The 20,719-nt window shown below is 45.5% G+C and overlaps 1 protein-coding gene across 1 annotated transcript; it reads right to left on the reverse strand.

Annotated features, from left to right (window-relative positions):
- Window positions 1-19,360: 19,360 nt before the first annotated feature.
- On the reverse strand, window positions 19,361-20,236 carry OTUD6A (OTU deubiquitinase 6A). The gene has a single exon (XM_059050474.1). It carries the CDS (start codon window positions 20,234-20,236, stop codon window positions 19,361-19,363), a length of 876 nt encoding a protein of 291 aa, XP_058906457.1.
- Between the last annotated feature and the right edge of the window lie 483 nt (window positions 20,237-20,719).

Consider the following 20,719-nt stretch of genomic DNA (forward strand, 5'->3'; position numbering starts at 1 on the left):
GTATTACTCCCTCAAACATGCCCATGGAATGATCCAAGAGGATCAACTATGGATTTGATGGACAGGATACTGTTATGCTGGCAGGCAGGCAGACAGTAGCTTTACTTAACCTTCTTCTGGTCTTATTTTTGTTCATCAGGCATGGTATGTAGAGGCCTGCAGTTTGACACCAGTCCAAGGGATACGGCTGGCCTCTGTGGATCTCACCTGTCCTCAGTAAACATATTCTGCCAAGCCAAGAAAAGGGAAGAAACACTTATTGAGCACATGCTCTGTGTCAGGTGCTTTTACAAATACCTCATTAAATCCTCATGGTACACTTAAGAGGTAGGTACCTCTTTGTTTTCGCAGATGGGGAAACTGAGGCACAGAGCAGTGAAGTAACTTGGTCAAGGTCGCAGAGCTAGAAAGTGGGGAAGCTGAACTGCAACCTAATGGGATTGATTCCCAAAGCAAGCTTTTCCCGCAGTTCAACTCAGTCTCTCTGCAACAGCTGGACGTTCCTACCAAGTGGCAGTCCACCTGGGAGTAGACCCAACTGGGTCCTTCTGGTTCTCCATCCTGGGGCCTACCTTCATGCCTGGCTGGGGCTGCCATCACTATTCTCATCACACCTGTGAAGGGCCAGCTGGCAGAGACCTCGGCTCCTCTAAGTTCTAATCAGCCTTGATCCAGCACAGAGGTGCAATTTAAGGGGGAGGGTGTGGAGAGACAGGCTGGTAGAGGTCTCACTTGATGCCCCTGGGGGTATAGATTCCCCCTATGTGTCAAGAGCAAAGTGTGAGAGGCATACGCCCTAGAGCCTTGGAAGCAGCTTTCCTTCTCCTCAGGGGAGGCAGCTAATTCTCGGAGTACTTCTCCCTTCTTGCCAACCTCCATGTTTCCCACTCTTGGCTCATTTGGCTCTGTGCCCAGGTCATGTGCAATGATGGGCTGCCCACTCTTGAAAGTTAGCACAATCCCTTTCAGGGAGGTATTGGTGCTTGCATCATGAAAGAGAGTTGGGGGCTGTGTGAGAAAATGAAGCACAACGTCCTGTCTCTTCTGTAGAATAAGCTGGGTTTTACTCTCCAGGGCCACCTCCCAAGGGTACCAAGGGGGTTGAGGTGGGGCTGATTAGATACCTGGGCTTTTTGTCCTACTGCCATTTTTCTTACTGGATGGGCCTCTTGTGGAAGAACAATACTTTCACTGAGAATTGTGACTTCTAGCACCTGACCCTGACGGAGACATTAGGCCCTGAAATCTTAAAGAGTTCACACTCCCTGAAGACTAACTTATACCCAAGAACTGAGCCCAAGAACAGTGTTTTCCTGGCAGATAAAATTCTGTTTGGGGAAGAAAGCTCACTCAGGAAAGTAAAGGCCAACTCAAAAATATGCTTGGGGAATAGAGAAGACATTAAGGTGTTGCTGGGTGGGAGGTGGCAGTGGTGAGCTGGAATAAATGGCACTCTCTAAGATCTCCTCCATCTGGGAGATTCAGAGCAAAGGCAAATGTTCACAGGGATCCTTTGATCTGGCTTGAGTGACAGCTTGAGAAATCATCATATCTCTTTCCAAAGGAGTTTCTCTCCCCAAACCTAGGGACAGAGTACTGGTCTGGACTCTCCTGTGGCCCAGAGCCTGACTCTGGCCTTTGCCCACTTCGCCTCTTAGCCCTCTGACCTAGGCTCTATCCTGTAGTCTACTGGCCAAAAATGACTGCAGCAAACCTTCTGTTTAATGTACATGTAGGAGGGGGAGGGCTTGAAATAGAGACACCCATTGCTAATTGTGTTGAATGAAGAAAAATGAGCCCTCTGTTTCAAAGGGAAGAATTTGAGCAAAGTACCGAGGAGGCCTTCATTTGGGCTAAAAACAGGGTGATCTAGGCCCCAGGGAGTCCAGCGGCACCTGAAGAGCAACTGATTTCACTTTTTGTTCCCCTCTCAAAACCCCTGGGACCTCTGCCAAACTGACATCAAGATGAGAAGCTTCTCACAAAGAACACACACATGCAGAGTGGATGTAGACTCACAGAGCTCCTGGACTGGTGGATGCTAGGTGTCTACCCTTTGTATTTGGTGCTATGCTGGGTCTCAATCCAAATACTTTAGAATTCATTGTCTTACATCTGCCTTCTCTCACCCATTTATATTAATGCTGATGGGCATTTGAGTTTGCAACTCTTATTATACCTCTGCCACAGAACGATGAATGATAATCACAATGATAACTATAACCACAGCAACAACCCTCCTATTTGTATAATGATTTCGATCCATGGATCGGCAGCATCAGCAGCACCTGGAAGCTTGTTAGAAATGCAGAATCTCAGGCTCCCTGAACCAGAATCTGCATTTTATTTATTTAATTCTGGCTGTGTTGGGTCTCTGTTGCTGCACGCGGGCCTTCTCTAGTTGCGGTGAGCGGGGGCTACTCTTTGTTGCGGTGTGCGGGCTTCTCATTGTGGTGGCTTCTCTTGTTGTGGAGCCCGGGCCCTAGGTGCACAGGCTTCAGTAGTTGTGACATGCGGGCTCTAGAACGCAAGCTCAGTAGTTGTGGCGCACGGGCTTAGTTGCTCCGCGGCATGTGGGATCTTCCCGGACCAGGGATTGAACCCGTGTCCCCTGCATTGGCAGGAGGATTCTTAACCACTGTGCCACCAGGGAAGTCCCAGAATCTGCATTTTAACAAGATCCCAGGTGATTTGATGCACACTAAAGTTTAAGAAGCACTTGTTTAGTAGACCATGGACAACTGGCATGGGAACTTGGTCAAAGTTCTTGGGCCTCTGGATTACCTGCCATGTTTCCTGTTTTGTCACCTTCTATCATTGACTCTATACCCTAAATCCTAAAGGGCCTATGAGTCTATTTCAGGGACAACAAAAAAGCTGGGAAGTAGAGCAGCGTATCTGACTTTGTAGGCAGTCTGGGTGGGGAGAGGTGATGGTAGTTAGAAGGGAGAGACACGCATGGACCCACATAGGGCCTATGAGAAACTCAGAGTGCTCCCCAATAACCATTCCCTGGTATATTTAGATATGACCTGGTTACCGGATACTAAAGCAGGGTTAAGAACACCAATGGTTATGGAATGAAACCAGGCTGTTGAACACAAGCACAGAAAAAGTGTTTTAGCTATAAAGTTTAACCAGACATTTCAGTGTTCTCTGCTATCAAGTTGTCATCCAATCTCAGCTTGCACTCCAGTAACAGGGAGCTCATTACCTCACAAGGTATCTATTCTGATTCATGGGTCACCAGTTCTGTTAGAAAGTCAATTCCTTGTGTTGAGCTGAAATATGCTTTCCCACGGTTTCTACCCATTTATGGGTCCTGGCTGTGCCCCTTGGGGCCTGTACCCCATCTGCTCTTGCTGTCCTATAACAGCCCTTCAGAGGTATGGAAACCACACTGCCTTTGGTCTTCTCTTCTCCAAGCGAAACAGCTCCAGCTCCTTCAACTGCTTCTCATGGGACCTGGGTTCCAGTTCTCTCCCCAGCCGTCTGGGCTCCCCGTAACTGGAACCCTAGCAGGATTAAGTGCAAAGGTGCAGAAAGAGAGATCAAGAGGCTAAGCAGCAGCCTGAACCCATGGCTGAAGATAGGGATCCAAGTGCACGTCAGAGAGGCTCGGGTTTAGAATCTAACAGCAGGCCTTTAGTCAGCTGAATAATAAAGAACTTTTGTTCTTTTTGAGAACATTTTTGGAACCTGGTACTTCCCACCAGAGGCAAAACAAGGCAGGTTTTAAGTAGTTAGTCCTTGATGCAGTACTGGTTCCTATCCACCTGGAGAGGGTATATGACTACTTTTATCTCTCTTCCACTTCCACTACCCCCACTGCGCCTTCCTTCACTACCTCTGTAGGATGTAGCTCCAGTACACCTGGTCAGTGACTGTCTTTGCCGGCCAGGAACTCTAGTAAGACCAGCCAGGAGAGGGTACAGCCCTCATTTTGCCACTGTTCTCCTGTCTCCTCGTGAGCTCTTCTCTGGTCACAAGACTGTCTTTTCTACTCTCTGGGTGATTTTCATCAATCTGCTTGAACATTCCATTGCCTAAGCTACTTTTCATAGATCATACTTTCAGTGGCCTTGGGCCCCCCCAACTACGGTGAATAATAAAAATAGCAACGTTAATAGCTAATATTTATTGAGCATTAGGTGTTTATTATGTTTCAAGCACTTTACATACATTAACTTATTTAATCCTCACAACAACCTTACGAAGTGGGTACTATCTATTATTAGCCCCATTTTCCAGATGAGTAAATTGAGGCATGGAGAGGTTAACTAACTTGCCAAAGGTGGCATGGAAGATATTTAGTAGTATGTAGAATCTGGCTCCAAAGCCCACATGCTTAGTCACTGTCACTATAGAGGCAAAATTTCCCCAGTGTATCCACAAACCACCTATATCAGAATCACTTCGAGAGCCTATTAAAAAGTTCCAATCACAGGGAAAACAATGCCTTATGCTGTCTTACAGGGTGGATGGACCCATCTTTCCTTCATCTTCTGAGGCCTGTGGACCTCATAAGCCAGTATGTCTCTCAGACTCAGGGGTTATCAGAACCCCCTTCAGAGCTTGTTAAAAACACAGGCACTGGGGCTCCACCTCCAGAGAGCCTGATTCTGCAGGCCTGAGGTGGGATCCAGAAATGAGCAATTGCCATCATTTTAACTGTCATAAAAACTGAGTAATCCTCTCTGCAGGTTTTCTCCAGCTTTCTTTACTCACTCTGGGCCTCCTTCTGGCTCAGAAAAGGCTCTCACCATCTCCTGATGTGAGACTCTCTCGGCTCTCCACTGCACAGACCTCTCCCTTCTTCAGATCTTAGAAGGTGTCTTTCCCTGGGCAAAACTGTACAAATATGGGTTCTTGATCCATCCCCTTCTGGCCTCCTGGGGAGGATCAAGCACTTTTGCTCTCTTTCCCCTACTCTCTCTGGCTTCTCTCCTCGAACCATAAATGCACTCAACCCTGCCTAGAACAACAGAAAAACAAAAAACAGACCTTTCTGCTTTCTACATGAATTACTGTTCTCTCTTCTCATTCACTATACACTTCTAGAAAGAGTACTTTATAACCTCCTTGGACAAGTTACTTAACCACTCTTTACATTAGTTTTCTCATCTGTAAAATGAAGATTATGATAGTACATATCTCATAGGATAAGGAAGGATTAAATTTATGAATATATGCAAAGTGCTTTGAGTAATTCCTGGCACGTGTTAAGTGTTCAATATAATAATTATCAGCCATGTACATGGAAGCTATTATGATTATTCACAATAGCCAACAATCTAGTCTCAGTCCTTATCCTGAAATTCTGTGACCTTCAATTCTGTTTGACTTCCCTCTTTTTGTTTTTAATATTATTTACTGAAGAATAACACACATACAGAAAAGTGCCCATTTCATAAGGGTACAACTCCAAGAGTTTTTTCAAGTAAATATACCTGTATTACTAGTACTCAGATTAAGAAATACAGTAGTAGTATCATTACCCTCAGAAGCCTCCCCCCACTCTCTTAGACACTTCTCTCATTGTAAAAATTTATTTATAACAATTTTGGTTTTTATATGACACCTAAAAATTTAGAAGGACAATTAATTTTCTTGTAAATTACCTATTTACTTGTATGGTCTCATTTTACAAATTACTTTGCAGCTTCATTTTTCTAATGAGTACTTAAAATATGAAGCTACTTTTAGGAAAACACTGAATTAAAAAAATTTTAATTTAAATTATTCATTATAATGATTTTCTGTGTTTCAAGAAAGATTTTAACTTTTAATCATGCTAACTATTGAGTATGGAGGTAGCACTACAATAGTGAAAATTTTAAAATTTAACATTTAGAGCAAGCCTGTTAGGGAAATTTTTATTCACTGGAAAAAAATCATGGCTAATTGTTTTTTCATTAAAAAAAGAAAAGCAATTTTCTTTTCTTTTCTAAAAATTTGCAATTTTAAATGATTTTTTTCTTAATTGAAAAAAGGTATTTGGTTTGCAGAATAAAATACTACAAAATGACTTTTTTCTTTTCTTTTTTTGCTGTACGTGGGACTCTCACTGTTGTGGCCTCTCCCTTTGCAGAGCACAGGCTCCGGACGCGCAGGCTCAGCAGCCCTGGCTCACGGGCCCAGCCGCTCCGCAGCGTGTGGGATCATCCCAGACCGGGGCACGAACCCGTGTCCCCTGCATCGGCAGGCGGACTCGGAAAGTGATTCTGCTTTTGACAAGGCATTGTAGTCGGTCTCAGGTCTCTGCATCAGTAGAAGCAGAAGAAATAGAAACTGCTTTGCAAATGATGCAAAACTCAAAATCCATTGTGGGTCCAATTTCAGGAAAAAATTATACTGCTTTTAAAATGTGGAATTAATGATCCCCTCAACTTATCAATGAAGGAAGGAAGGGCCAGAGAGGGGGAGTGTTGGGCTGATGGTCACACTGCAGAATTCCACGGCTGACTCGTCTGTGTCACTTTTCCTACAGCACTGTGCTGCTGCCACACGCAGCCTTGACATGACTCTTGGCTGTAAGTCAGGCAGAACAGTCCCAACATAGCTTCTGGGGCCATCGGGAGCCTCCCTCATGAAACGGCCATAAATTCATCTATGAGATTCAAAGAGACCTTGTACATGCCCTCCGACAATGCCCATGTGTGAGCGAGAGACTCTTTATGAGCTCTGCAAGCCTGAAATAACCTTGTAAACATAGAGGGCAGGCCTGGAGAGGAGAAATTCCTGCTGTGGAACACACGTGCATCTGCCCCTATGGCCTGCCTCCTCCTTGGCCAAAGCAAAGAGCCTGTTCAAGCAAACTCAAGTGGATTTAAAGAAACACACTTATTTTTCCCTGAAAAAGTAATGTGTTAGGGCTTCGCTAGTGGTGCAGTGGTTAAGAATCCACCTGCCAATGCAGTGGACACAGGTTCAAACCCTGGTCCAGGAAGATCCCACATGTCATGGAGCAACTAAGCCCATGTGCCACAACTACTGAAGCTTGTGCGCCTAGAGCCCATGCTCCACAAGAGAAGCCACTGCAATGAGAAGCCCGTGCACCGTCACGAAGAGTAGCCCCTGCTCAGCGCAATTAGAGAAAGCCGCGTGCAGCAACAAAGGCAGAATGCAGCCAAAAAAAAAAAAGTAATGTTTTCATGATAGAAAAATTTTTAAATGCAGAAAAACGCAAAGAAAATAAAAATCTCATAATCTCACAATTCAGACTTCACAATTCACTGCTGACATTTGGCTTGTAGCTTTTTAGTGTTTCATTTATATATGCATGTATCTGTATGTATATGTACTGTATAAATGTATATGTATATATAATATGATTTTTATTATAGTAAAATAAATACAATTTACCATTTTAACCAAAAAATGTGGAATCTAGACTTTACTGTCTCTGAGGATTATTTGCTTTCCTTGAAAGCAGTGGGATGTGTGTATGACAAAGAGACAGGCTGTGAACTGTGGTCAAATAGTTACCTACTGGAGAACTACAGGAGGAAGGATGTAGAGCCCTCCCTGCATTGTCCTGCTGAAGCTACTGTCTTATTATTATCAGCTGAAAAATTCTGAGCTTGGTGACAGTACTGATGGGTGACACATGCTTGTCTTGCTACTGCTTTTATTTATTTATTTATTTGGCTATGCCATGCAGCTTGTGGGATCTTAGTTCCCTGACCAGGGATTGAACTTGGGCCCTTGGCAGTGAAAAGCACGGAGTCCTAACCACTGGACCACCCGGGAAATCCCGTCCTGCTTTTATTCTTAAAATTTGATTATGTAGTTAAAATTTTAAACTATATTTATATTTTGAATAATCAGTGCATTCACACCCTATTCTCAGCTGCTGAGTTTGTCTCCTTGGAGTTTCTTGTGTATCCTTTCTAAGATAGTCTGTGTTCACTCACATGCTCCTTTCAGTTTGGCTCAGAGGTACAAAAAGCTTTAGTGTACAAAGGTTGTATACGTGAAACTGGAGACACTCTACTTGATTGGTAATTGAAGGGATTTTTAAGGGCCTATCTCAGTGGACCATTTCCTGAGTTACTCCAGCCAGAAACCAGGGAATCACCTCTGATCGTCTTTGTCTTTACTCTCCACATAAAACAAATGTTAATTCTACTCTCAGTGTCCACCACTTTGGTCCCCTGTTCTCTCCCTGCCGCTACAGCCCCAGGCCAGGTCAGCGTTGTCTGTCATGGATTAAAAGACAGCCTCTCAAATCATCTTCTTGCCTCCAATCTCTCTCCTTGCAATCCATTCTTTCCCCTAAGATTCCTTATCTCTAAAGCATAGCTCTGACGTCTCATTCCTTATGAAAAACAAACTTTTAACGGACTCTACTGCCTCTAGAGTAACATTCTAACTCCTCAGTACAGAAGATTTTTTCCACAAAGGATGGAGCAAGTGGCAGAAATAGTCTCTCTTCTAGGGTGTGGCTGGTTACTGAATCCGGGCCTACGGCAAGGCAGCTCATGATCAGAAATTCATGACCGGGATCAGAAACCGGTTACTCCCAGGATCCCTCAGTGATGCTTGCATTCCTGGGAATGGACAAACACTAATTCACATCAGACTGCCACAGGCCCCCGAGTTCTCACTTACTTCTTAGAGAGCCCACTCCCCAGGGGCTAGAATATCCCGAGTAGCCCATTCTTGGTTTCAAGGTAGATGAGAAACTCACATAAAACGGCTTCGTGGACACGGGAAAACACTGTTGCCGCTACCCATTTCCTTCCTCTTTTGTGTCAAACAACATTCTGACGTGATTTTCCAAGAACTTTGAACTCACCTCCAATTCCAGGAAGGCCTTATTAGCCTCTTCCTAGGAGGTCATTCAATTTGGTGATGAACCTTGGTGTCTCCCCCTCGGCCCCCCTGGTCACTGCAGTCCCTCCCTCGCCAGCTCCCACAGATGCAAGATAGCAGGGGCTCCGGATTTTGTTTCTCACAGGTTCAAAGGAGCAACAAAGCGCATGTGCCCATGACTTCACTCTGATTGGGCAGGCCCAAGCCATAGATTCACCTTGAGCCAATCACCGTGGCCGGGAAGAATCAGTGCTTTGATTGGTAGACCTAAAAGGGGAGGGTCCTGGAGGTGAACCAATGTCACCCCAAGAGGGTGACAGGGGTTCGCACCCCTAAAAGGAGATTGGAGGCTTTTGTGGTAATGGAGGTAAACAGATGCTGGAGATGCGAACAACCCTTCTTTACTCGTGTCTCACTCACTGCCACCTCTGGTGTTTGCCTACTGGGGTCCTCACAGCCTGGGGCTCTCTTCCCTTTAGGGCTTCCCCCCTAAATCTGAGATGAACTTTCCAAGCTTCCCGTTCCCTCTTCCTCCCTACTCCAAGCTGGCCCAGAGCATTCCCACTTCATTTCCTCATCTTCTTACGGGACCACAGCACTTAAGGGTGGGCCTTGGGTTGGCAGTCACTTGGATTTGTGTGGTTCTCATCTCCGAGGCTGTGAGGCTGCCATGGAGAGCACAAACTCAGTCTTAATTATTTTGGGGCCCCTACCCTGGCCTTCCTGGGCCCCTACCCAGCCAGCAGTGCCTGCTATTAGAGATACTCAGTGTATTTGGTTGAACTGATTAGGATACTTAAACTGTTTTCAAGCCCCCTCAAATATGTCAGAAGCACTATTTACACACTTGAGAATGTATTCCAATGTTTCTAGGCTGTTCATTAGAACAGGTCCCTTGGGCAACTCTCCAAGCCTGCTGAACCAGTAGTTTTGCACTTAGGAACAAGGACTGAAGTCAACATTGCAGTTGTGGTGTCTCCACCTTAGGCTATTCCTGCAGCTCCACAATACTGTTGTGTTTCCAAACTCAAGACTTATCAGGGCCTGGGGGAGGGATGAACATTTCTGTGGTTCTAGAAAGAGGACTCAACTGAGTAAAAGAGGCCTAGCAAATCTCCTTTAGTACTCCCCCAGCTCCCAGCCCAGGCTTCCCTATGCCCAGGGGCTTCTGTGGTTTTCTTCTGGCTCACTCCCCACCTCTAAGTAAAAGAAACCTCTTTTGTTTTCAAATTTCTTCTGAATCCCCATTAGATGCTTGAATGGCCTGAAAACCTCTGAGGTGGTGGTTATCCAGCCTGGGCTTACACATCTCCAATAACAGAGAACTCACCACCTTGTGAGATGGTTTTTCATATCTTTGAATAGCTCTGATTATCAAAACATTCTTTCTTGCGCCAAACCAAGACTGCTTCCCTATTGTTTCTGCCATGTAGTGTTGTAGGGTCATACACAATGTTCAGAGACAGGTCCTAGATTTGTGTGTGTGTGTGTGTGTGTGTGTGTGTGTGTGTGTGTGTGTGTGTTGAGAGAGACAGAAACAGAGACAGAGAGATAGAGAGACAGGGAAACCAAAACAGACACAGGGAGCTGGAAGGGCCTACAGAGATCATCTAGGTCAGTGGTTAACAAAGTGTTTTGGCAAGATTAATTCAGGGGCAATAAACATATTTAGGGGGCACATTTCCCCTATTCAAAGTCAAGTTGGGACTTGATGGTTGAGTAAATGTCATATGCATAATCCCCCTAGGAGATACCCACCGAAATAAAAAAGAATAAAAATGAGATAAAATGTCTTCTTTTTCAAACTAGGAACAGGCCACAGACGCAGAGCACAAACTTGGTATCTCCATATGCAAAATAATTTAAACCAAACTAAAAATGAAGACGCCCGGAAAAAAAAGGCACAAGCTACCTGGCTCCTCCCACGCCCTCCCCAACCCCATGACAAAAGGCCATTTCACTATTTCTGTTTCCTTTGTTTTCTATCTGTTGCTCCAAGGGCTAGGTTTTTGCTTTCTTTTATTCTTTTTTAAAAATCTTCTAAATGGGAGCATAGGCAATTCGCTTTTAGTTCTACTGGTGGTTATTTTTATGATGGTAAGCACCATGCTTAAGCCTATAATTCTCAATTTTTCAACTTCAAAAGTGAAATGGTATCTTTGATTCACCCTCTGAGAGATAAGAAAAATTTCACATTTACTCTTTACCTCCTGATTTTTTTGTCTAATTTTTGTCCCTATCTATTTTAGATAGATTATGGTTGTTTTACACAGCATAGCTTTTCTTCCAAGGACTGTACCTGACCGTCAAAGAGTCTCAATTCAAAGAAAGGCCCAGGCACAGTTTCACAAGTGAATGGACTATTTCAAACTTTCAAGGAGCAGATAATTCCTATGCTATTTAAATTATCCCCCCCCAAATAAATAAATAAATTATCCCAGAGGAAGAGGAAGAAAGGAAATAGTGTTTTGAAATCATTTTTCTAGTTTTTAGATGATACATAGATAAAAATTTCTACTTAAAAATTCAATGATATAAGAGATAAACAAAATGTGGTATATACACACAATGGAATATTATTCAGCTTTAAAAAGGAAATTCTGACACCTGTTACAACGTGGATGAACCTTGAAGACATAATGCTATGTGAAATAAGCCAGTCACAAAAGGACAAATATTGTATGATTCCACTTATATGAGGTACATAGAGTAGTCAAATTGAGAGACAGAAAGTAGAATGTTGGTTGCCAGGGGCTGGCAGGAGAGAGAATGAGGAGATATATAGCCTTGCAATAAAAAAAATCCAACTATATCGAAGTACATAGTTTAAAAGTAAAAGCTCAACACCTTCCTCCTTCCACCCACCCATTTCTTTCCCTCTCCCTAGAGGAAACAATTCATGTGGATGATCCAAAATTTACACAGCTAGTCCTTACTGAGGATATTTAGGTTGTATTTAGAGTTTTACTTGCACAAACAACACTCTAATGAATAACCTTGAAATATACTGCTATATAATACGTATATCTGTAGTATAGATCCCTGGATATATACTGCCAGTTCAAAAGCTATGTGAGTTTTATTTAGTGAGTTAGTTAGCTTTAGATTTATTTATTAACTTATATAGTTCAAAATATCAGCCGTTTAAGAGATTACACAGTGCAAAGCTCCGTCCCATCCTTTTCCCCCAGCAACTTGGTTCCCCTCCTCAAAAGCAACCAATAGTTATCATTTAAAATATATTCTTTAGTCATGTACAAGGGAAACAGTATGTTTGAGAATATCTGTTTCTGCATTCTCCCATCAACACAGCATATTATCAAACTTGACTTCTTTGCTAATCTGACTGATGAAAAATGGTATCTCATTTAATTTGTATTTATTTAATTTGTAATATTATGAGTAAAACCGATGGTTACTAAAGCTGGGAGACCATGCCAGCCTCCCTCTGCAGCCTCTTTCCCACAGCTCCCTCACCTGTCACCTCTATCCTCCAGCTCCACTGAACACGGAGACACCCTGTTCTTTCACTCCTGCCTTTGCTCTGGCTGTGTCCTCTGCGAGCTCCTCCTAAGCCTCCCTGCCACCCCAGGTCTGATGAAATGTCCTTCCTCTGTGCTTCCTTTCATCACAGCACTGCTCATGTTGCTTTCTGTTTATTTCTGTCTATTTTCCTATCTGCCATCTCCACTAGATGGTGAGGGCTGGGACTGGATCTTTATCTCTCTGCCTCTATTGTTTATCACCATTCTCTTCAGTAAATATGGAGTGAATGGATGAATGGACAGCTGGCAGTTTCTCTATTGTTTATCACCATTCTCTTCAGTAAATATGAAGTGAATGAATGAATGGACAGCTGGCAGTTTCACATGGAGGTCACTGGAATGCAGTTATTCTGTGTGACTGACTGAAATGAGATTTACCCTCTTATAAGAATGTAATATATGTGGAAGGTGGCACTTCAAATCAGTGGTGAAATGGTGGATTATTCAGTAAGTGGTGTTGGGCTAACTGGTTAATTACCATAATTGGAGAAAATCAATTTATGTCCTTATCTTACACCCAAGTAATTTCCAGGTGGATATGTTAAATAGTGTTAAATATAAAGAGAAAGCATAAAAAACTTGAAAGTATATACGAATATTGATCCAACCTCGGGATGGGGAAGCCCTTTCTAAGCAAGATACCAAGATAGAAACCATAAAGAAAAAGATCGATAGATAGACTCCATTACAATTTTAAACTTTAGCATATGGAAAAAGTCAGAAACAACACTGAAAGGCTAATAATGTACGGGAAAAACTATTTTAAAAAAATATCTGAATGAAAAGTGGAAGGACCTATTAAAAATCCATAAGAAGAAGACAAACTTACCCACAGAAAATTAAGCAAATGTCAGGAACAGGCAATAAATTAAGAATTATTTGTTCCAGCATGAATGAAATAGACATGCTAATAAATACTTAGAGGAATATTCCACCTTACTAGTAATCAACAAAGGGTCAACTAATACAGCATTTTTCACCTAACAAATTAGCAAAGATGATAATTTTCAGTGTTTGCAACTATATGGGAAAATAACACTCTCACACCCTGAGAGTGTAAATTGGCTCACTCTTTCTGGAGGGCAGTTTACCAGTATGCATTAAAATCCTCTCCTTTTGACCTAGATCACTTCTAGAAATCTTATCAAAGGGAAATAATCAGAAATATAGACAAAGACTCAGCTACAAGGATATTACAGTGGCATATTTATAGCAGTGAGAAATTGAAAGCAATCTAAATGTCCAGCAATAGAATAGGACAAATAAATTATGGCACATTCACAGGCTAGAATGCAGGCATTAAAATTATCATATTGAAGACTAAGGACAGAGGGAAATGCTTATAATGTATTGTTAAGTAAAAAAAAAAGTAGCTCAAATAGAATGATACCAGTTTAGTTTGGTTTTTTAAAATATGCATGTCTATGTGTTTGTGTAGAAAAAGCATGGAAGGAAGGAAGATACTGACTGGCCTAAGGAGTCCCTGCACACAGGCCACCCTGTCCCCAAGAGGGCACTTTGGTAAGCTCCAGTGGCTTTTGCTTTCAAAAAGCAAAAGAACTTCTTGTAGGCCAAGAAGTTCTGGCTTCCACTGTAGGACCTGTGGGAAGAGGCCAAGTGGCTCCAAAAGTTATTGTAGACAGAATGAAGGAGTGGTTGCTGCCACAGCTGATAGTGTTATAGTCTTAGACCCCTAGGTAATGATACATTTATTGCACATTTTATACATATTTTCATTTAATGTACCTAACATCTCAAGAGATACCTCTAAGACAGGCATTAACTGTCCCATGTTACTGATGAGGAAACTGAAGCCCAGAAAGATTAGATGATTTAATCCAAGTCACAAAGCTAGGAAGTGGGTATATGAGCTGGGCTTCAAATCCAGATAGATGTCCTTGTCTTTGGCTGCTAAGGCAAAAGGGCATGATAATGAGTAGTAAATGAAGAATAGTAAGTAAATGAATGAAAGTTGCTTCTGGAATTGAATTCCTTTGGGAACAGTACCCCATGGCTTTTGCACACATATTTACCCAGAACAGTCACTGTCCTCAGTGACTGTGGTCACTGTTACAAAATGGAATAGACTGCAAATCCCTCATGTCCTGCCAGATCCCACAGCGAAGGCCCCTTCTTGGCTTGTGCTCTGGGCCTGGTTGGAATCTGGCCTGGGTTTACTCTTCCCTGTCCTTCCAGCTGAAGGCAAACCCAGTGGAGGAAGCTGGAACAGGCCCAGTGAGATCTTAAGGGTTCCCTAGAAAGAAATAGTTATTTCTCTTGTATTTAGGGAGAAGCCTGTAAAATGGGACTCTGCTGGTTTGTTTGCTGCCTTCTGCCAAAGAATTCCGTGGGCAGCACCAGGCCCTCCCCCCACTCCCAGCAAGGCCCACATTATCCAGGCAGTGCCCTCTTCACCAACCTATGCCCTGTTCCCCATTCCGGGCCTCTGCCCGGCCCATGCGCCCTTCCTTGGCCAGTGCACCCTGCCCTCACAACAGTGCCCCTTCTGCATCCAGCCCCTCCCAACTTTATGTGCAGATAACTTCCCTAGCCAGGTGCCACTCCCTAGCCCTTCCCCATTAAAAAGCCAGGAATCCCTTTGTCACCTTATACCAATTCATAACCTATACCAACCAGGCCCCTGGTCCTTGTCACCAGCCTATTCCCCCTTCTTCACTTCCCTAACCCTGCTCCTCAGTCTATACTCCCTTGGAGCCAGGCCCCCTTCCCCAGGTAGTCCCATTTCCCCACATTATGCACCCTACCCCAGCAGATAAGCCATCCCCCATCAGAAGCCCTTAACCTGCCTGTGCTTCGAAGCCAGCCAGGCCCTCTTCTCAGATGGGCTCTCTTTGTCCGTTTATACCTGCCTCCCCAGCTACCTATGCCCCCTTCCCTGGCCAAGGCTAGCTCCCCAGCCTGGTTCCCTTCCCCTCCTAGGCAGGCTTCCCCTATACCCACCTAGACCCTCACCCCAGCAGAGTCACATTCCCAGCCCATAACCTCTTTTGCAGCAACCCTACCCAGGCCCCTGCCCCAGCTTGTTACCCATCCCACCCCACCAGCCCCTGCCCAGGGTCCCTGACCCAACTTGGTTTTCCTTTCCCAGCCTATGTCCCCTTGCCCGGCCAGGCCCCTTTCCCCAGCCAGAGCCTCTTCCTCAGCCTATGCCTCCTTCTTTGGATTGGTCCCCTTTCTAAACCAGCCATCTTACCAGCCTGTGTCCAACTCTCCAGCTTCTAGCCACTTGCCTGGAAGTTCTCCCACCCTGGGCCACAGCCCAGACTCTTTACCATCCTATGCTGCCAGCCTCCCCTCCCCAGGCAGGCCTCAACCCCAGCCTGTCTTATTCCCCATGCAGGACCCTTCTGCTTGCAGGCCCCTCACCCAGCCAGGGCCTCTTCCCCGACCTGAGACCCTGCTGGCAGCCTCCTTAGCCAGGCTACCCTTCCCCAGGCAAGGCCCCTTTTCAACCCTTTCTCCCCTTGCCCTCACGAGACCCTTTCTCCAGAAAGGGCCTCCTTCTGACAGCCAGGTGCTTGTGTCCAGTCTTCTCCCTTTTCAGCTGGACCGCTTTTCCAAGGAGCTCCCCCTTCACTGGCCTTTCATAGCCAGTGCCTCCTTCCCTGGCCAAGCATCCTCCTCTCTCAGCTCTCCATCACCAGTAAAGTCCCCTCCCCAACCATGTGATGTTTCCCTGCCAGGACCCCTTCACACACACATGCTCTCAGCTGGGAACTCTTTCCCAGCCAGACTCCTCCCCACAGCCAGGCTCTCTTCACCCAGGGACCTACAGCCTCTCCCCCAGTCTAAGCTCATTTTCCCAGACAGGCCTCCTTCCCAGTAAGGTACCTTTCCTCAACCGGTATACCCCTTCCTCAACCAAACCCCTTCCCTAGCTTATTCCCCCTCCCCAGCCAGACCTTCTCCCCATTCCTAGCCTATGCCCCCAGCTAGGTCCCTTTCCTCAGCCATGTGCCTTATTCCCCCTCCCTCAGTCAGGACACACGACTTCATTCCCAGGCAGGATCCCTGCCCTAGCAAGCCCTCTCCACCTGGTAATCCCCCTTTTCCAGCCAGGTCCATCAACCCACCTATTATCCCATGTCCAGCCTATGTTGGTCTCAGCATTCGAACCTCTCCTGCCACCAGGTTCCTTTCCTAGCCTGTGCCTCCCTCCCAGGCCCCATTCCCTTGCCAGAGACCCTCCCCAGGCAGGCTGCCTTTCCCTGCCAGGATATTTTCACCCCCCAATCTCCCCCAGCCAAGCCAGTCTCCCATCCTCAGCTTGTGCCACCCTATCAAGTCTGTGCTCCTTTTCCAAGACAGGCCCCTTTCCACATTCAGGCCCCTTCCCCAGCCTCACCCTCTTCCCCAGCTTAAGTCTACTTTCCCAGCCAGATCTCTTTCCCTGATCAGGTGCCATTCCCCAGGCTTTTCCCCCTTTAACAGTCAAGGATTCCTTTCTCATCCTTTGCCCCCTAACTCAACTAAGCCTCTTTCCCTTGACCAGCCAAGTCCTCCTTCCCTAAGCAGCTCCCACTCCATTACCCCCTTCCTAGCCTGGCCTCCTTCTTCACCCTGTGCCCCAGTCCACACAGGTGTCCTTACCTAGCCGTCTCCCCTTCTTCTGCCTGTTCCCCTTTCCCCTGCCACGTCCTATTCATCCTCCTAGACTGACCCCTTCCCCAATTTTCACCCTTTTTTCCCAGCCAGGCCCCCTTCTACAGATTATGCCTCCCTTCCTGGCCTATTCTTCCTTCCCCAGCCAGCATTCTCATCCCTATAAAAGGCTCTCTTCTCACAATGCATCCAAATACCTAGTTTTCTCAGGGACTTACTCTTCTCAGCCAGCTGGCTATCTGAAAATGTATCTGATGCACACATTTACACACTGAGCTATCTGGCAGGATTTCTATATTTGTATTTTGAAAACAGATTCCCCCCACACCCCCTGCCTTCAAAAAAAAAAAAAAACCAGCGGCACTTCTTTCCCTCCTGCAACTAGCCCTGGACTGGCAAGTTTTTGAAAGTGAGAATTCTTTTTCATGCATAGCAATGAGAACATCCTTATCTGAAACCATTTCATGATGTTTTCACTGAGTGCAACATCAACTCAGGATAGCTTCAACTATCTTGTTACTCCCTAAATCCTTCCCTGGGAGATATTCCACTCCAGGCCACCATCAAGACTGCAGGCCCATTACTCCTTCCAAAAGACTCATCTGTCACTGTGTCCTCCCCCTTCACTCCTGCTCCCTAACCCTCCAGGATTCCTTTGCTGAAGTCGATCCTGGGATACAAACTCTATATGAACTAAGTCAGCTATACAAAAATAGAAAACCAGGTAATTTTTTAAACTGCTTTTATTCTTTAAACAAACTACAGTTCCCCTTTTCCCCTTTGTATATTTTATCTTAGAACATTTAGTGTGTACAAAGAATTTTTAAATGAATTTAAGTAATCTCACTGAAATACAGGATGTAAAGGTTAAATTTTTTAAAATTGTTTACTGCAAATCATTTCACTTTTACTTTTTTTTGGCAAATTCAAGATATCAACAAGTCTCAAATATCAACAAAAGTATATTGCTCACTTTTTTTTTTTGCTTCATACCAGTTGCAGATATAACAAAATGAATCAACTACTTTTAATACTTTTAAAAATCTCTCTTTACATACTTTTATCTCTAAGAATTAAGGAAAACGACTAAGTTCAGATCTTTCACGCTCATACCAGTTGTAGATAGAACAAAGTGGACCAACTGCTTGAACAAAGTTATACCCTTTTATGTCTGAGAATAAAGGAAACTTACTAGTTGATCTCTCCCCTCACAGTAAGTTAAACTACCTATCAGTTTGTCTCTTCTTACTTCACATCTATTGCAGATATAATGAAATGAATCAACTACTTGAATAAAGTCATGTCCTTTCTTATATTTAATAAAGGAAATTAAATTGAGATCTTTCACATCTTAGAGCAAACCTTACCTAGCCTATAAGTTTAGGTAAATCTACTTTCTACATTTAATGCTTACATTTAACTTCTAAAGTTAACAAACATTATTTAGAATTCAGGAAACATCTAAACAACTGTAATTAACTTGCAACCATACAAGGTTTTATGAAAAAACAAAACAAAATACTAGGGCTTCCCTGGTGGCTCACTGGTTAAGAATCCTGGGGACACAGGTTCCAGCCCTGGTCGGGGAAGACTCCACATGCCGCCAAGCAACTAAGCCTCTGAGCCACAACTACTGAACCTGTGCTCTAGAGCCTGCAAGCCACAACTACTAAGCCCACACACCATTAACTATTGAAACCCGTGTGCCTAGAGCCCGCACACTGCAAAAAAGACCCAATGCAGCCAAAAAAAAAAAATACTAGAGGAGGTCTTGTTTGTAACTTGAGACGTCTCCTGAGTAAGCCCAGTTGAAGTGGAAAGCAAAACCCCCAAACAGCCCATGATACATTTCTATCCCCAAAGAACTAAGCAAAAGACATTCTCAAATCACTTTTCACATCAACTCCAACTTTAAGTAATCAATACATTCACGGGGAAACCGGAAGATTCTGAGCTAAACTGATTTTTTCCCCAAGTGAAGAATGCATCAAACCAAGTTGCCATTTTTTGAACCCCAAAGTTACTTGCAACATGACCAATTCTCATGGGTGGCGGGGGGAAGAGACCTTCAGGGCAAGAAAGGTGAGAACTTGGCAAACTCACTCCGCTAGGGTAGGACAGTACAGATCTCTTCCTGGTCACTGGCCTCCGGTGCCCCTACCCCGTGAAAGAAGCAACCCAGGGACGATGGAGGAGGATAAAAGAGCGAGGGAGTAAGAAGGGGGGCGGGGGCGGAGAGAGCGGGTGAACTCTGAGTAAAATGAATAAACAAAACCCCGAGAAAACCGAACGAAAAAAGCGGAGCCTACTGAGGAGACGCGGTGGCGGCAGCTTCGGCTCCAACGGCAGCCGCCATGGCGACGGCGGCAGCGGGCCTAGAAGAGAGGCGGGGCCACGCTCCCGACGGAGCCGGCGTCGAGCGGCTTCACCGAGTTGTAGTGCCCCCCGCATCTGTAGGAGTAGCGCTTGTAGACCAGGGTGAGTGGCTTCTTGTTGTACTCCTCTCCGATGACGATGGCGGGCGAGTTGGCCTGGATCACCTCGATGGGGGTCTGCAGGACGTGCGACAGGGCCCTCAGCTCAAGCTGGCCTCCCCACGACGCGGTGAGCACGATGTCGTCGCAGTAGCTCAAGAAGTGGTCGCGGCTGCTGGCGTCGCCGGTTTCGGGGTTGCTGAAGAAGGGCAGGAAGTCGTCGACATGCTTCCGCATGTACTCGGCGGTGCGTCTCCTCAGGCTCTCCACGGTCACGGAGAACACCAGCTGGTCTTGGATGGCGCGGTAAATGCAGTGGCCGTCAGCCGGGATATCCTGCATCTCCAGATTCTTGGCCCGCAGGATGGCGCTGAGCTTCATTTCCTCGTCATGGCATAAGTGGGCCAGACGCTCCATCCCAGCCTTGGCCACCCTCTCCTGCCTTTCTCTTTTGAGGGCCACCTTTCTTTCGCACCTTCTCTGTGCCCTCGAGAGGTGAGGAGACTTGTTCTTGAGATCCATCCCGGCCAGATCTTCAGTGACCGAATCGAGGTTGTTGTTATGAGGGAAACTCTCCTGGAACTTCTCCAGCTCCTGCTGGTGCTTCTTCTCCATCTCGGCCTCGAGGCAGGCCACATCGAGGAGCAACTGCTCTCTTCTCTTCTTGTCGCCCTTGGGGACCAAGCTCTTCATGCCCTGAATGTGGGCCTGCAGCTCTGTCTTCTCGTGGTTGTGGCGTTGTGTCATCTGCCGAAGCTCACTCTGTGAATCTTCCATGATGTTTAAGGGCAGGCGAGAATCGAAGTTTGCTGACTGAAGTACCGTTACAGTTCACGTCAACAGTCTAACCGCCAAACTGGATAGACCTCCTCACTCTCCGCTGGCGGCTGTACTCTGTTCCCCTGACCCGCGGTTGCCCTCACTCTACTCACGGCCCTCTCTGCCATTGGCCACTGTCTCTCCACGGCTACGCCTCCTAAACACTCCTGGCACTAGGATTGGCTGTTGGGAGACCCTACGTATGCTCCCATTAGACCCCGTAGCAATGGGTGCTTCCGGTTTTAGCGGGGTTCCTGACCCGGATGTAAAATCCCACCTTTGTCCGTTATGTGCGTCAACTGAGCTTGAGGAGATTTTTGTGGACTCTTATTTTGGTACGCGGGTCTCCCACTGTTCTGGTCTCTCCCGTTGTGGAGCACAAGCTCCGGACGCGCAGGCTCAGCGGCCATGGCTCACAGGTCCAGCCACCCTGCCGCATGT

This window comes from Kogia breviceps, chromosome X, assembly GCF_026419965.1.
Source record: "Kogia breviceps isolate mKogBre1 chromosome X, mKogBre1 haplotype 1, whole genome shotgun sequence".
Classification (NCBI taxonomy): Eukaryota; Metazoa; Chordata; class Mammalia; order Artiodactyla; family Physeteridae; genus Kogia; species Kogia breviceps.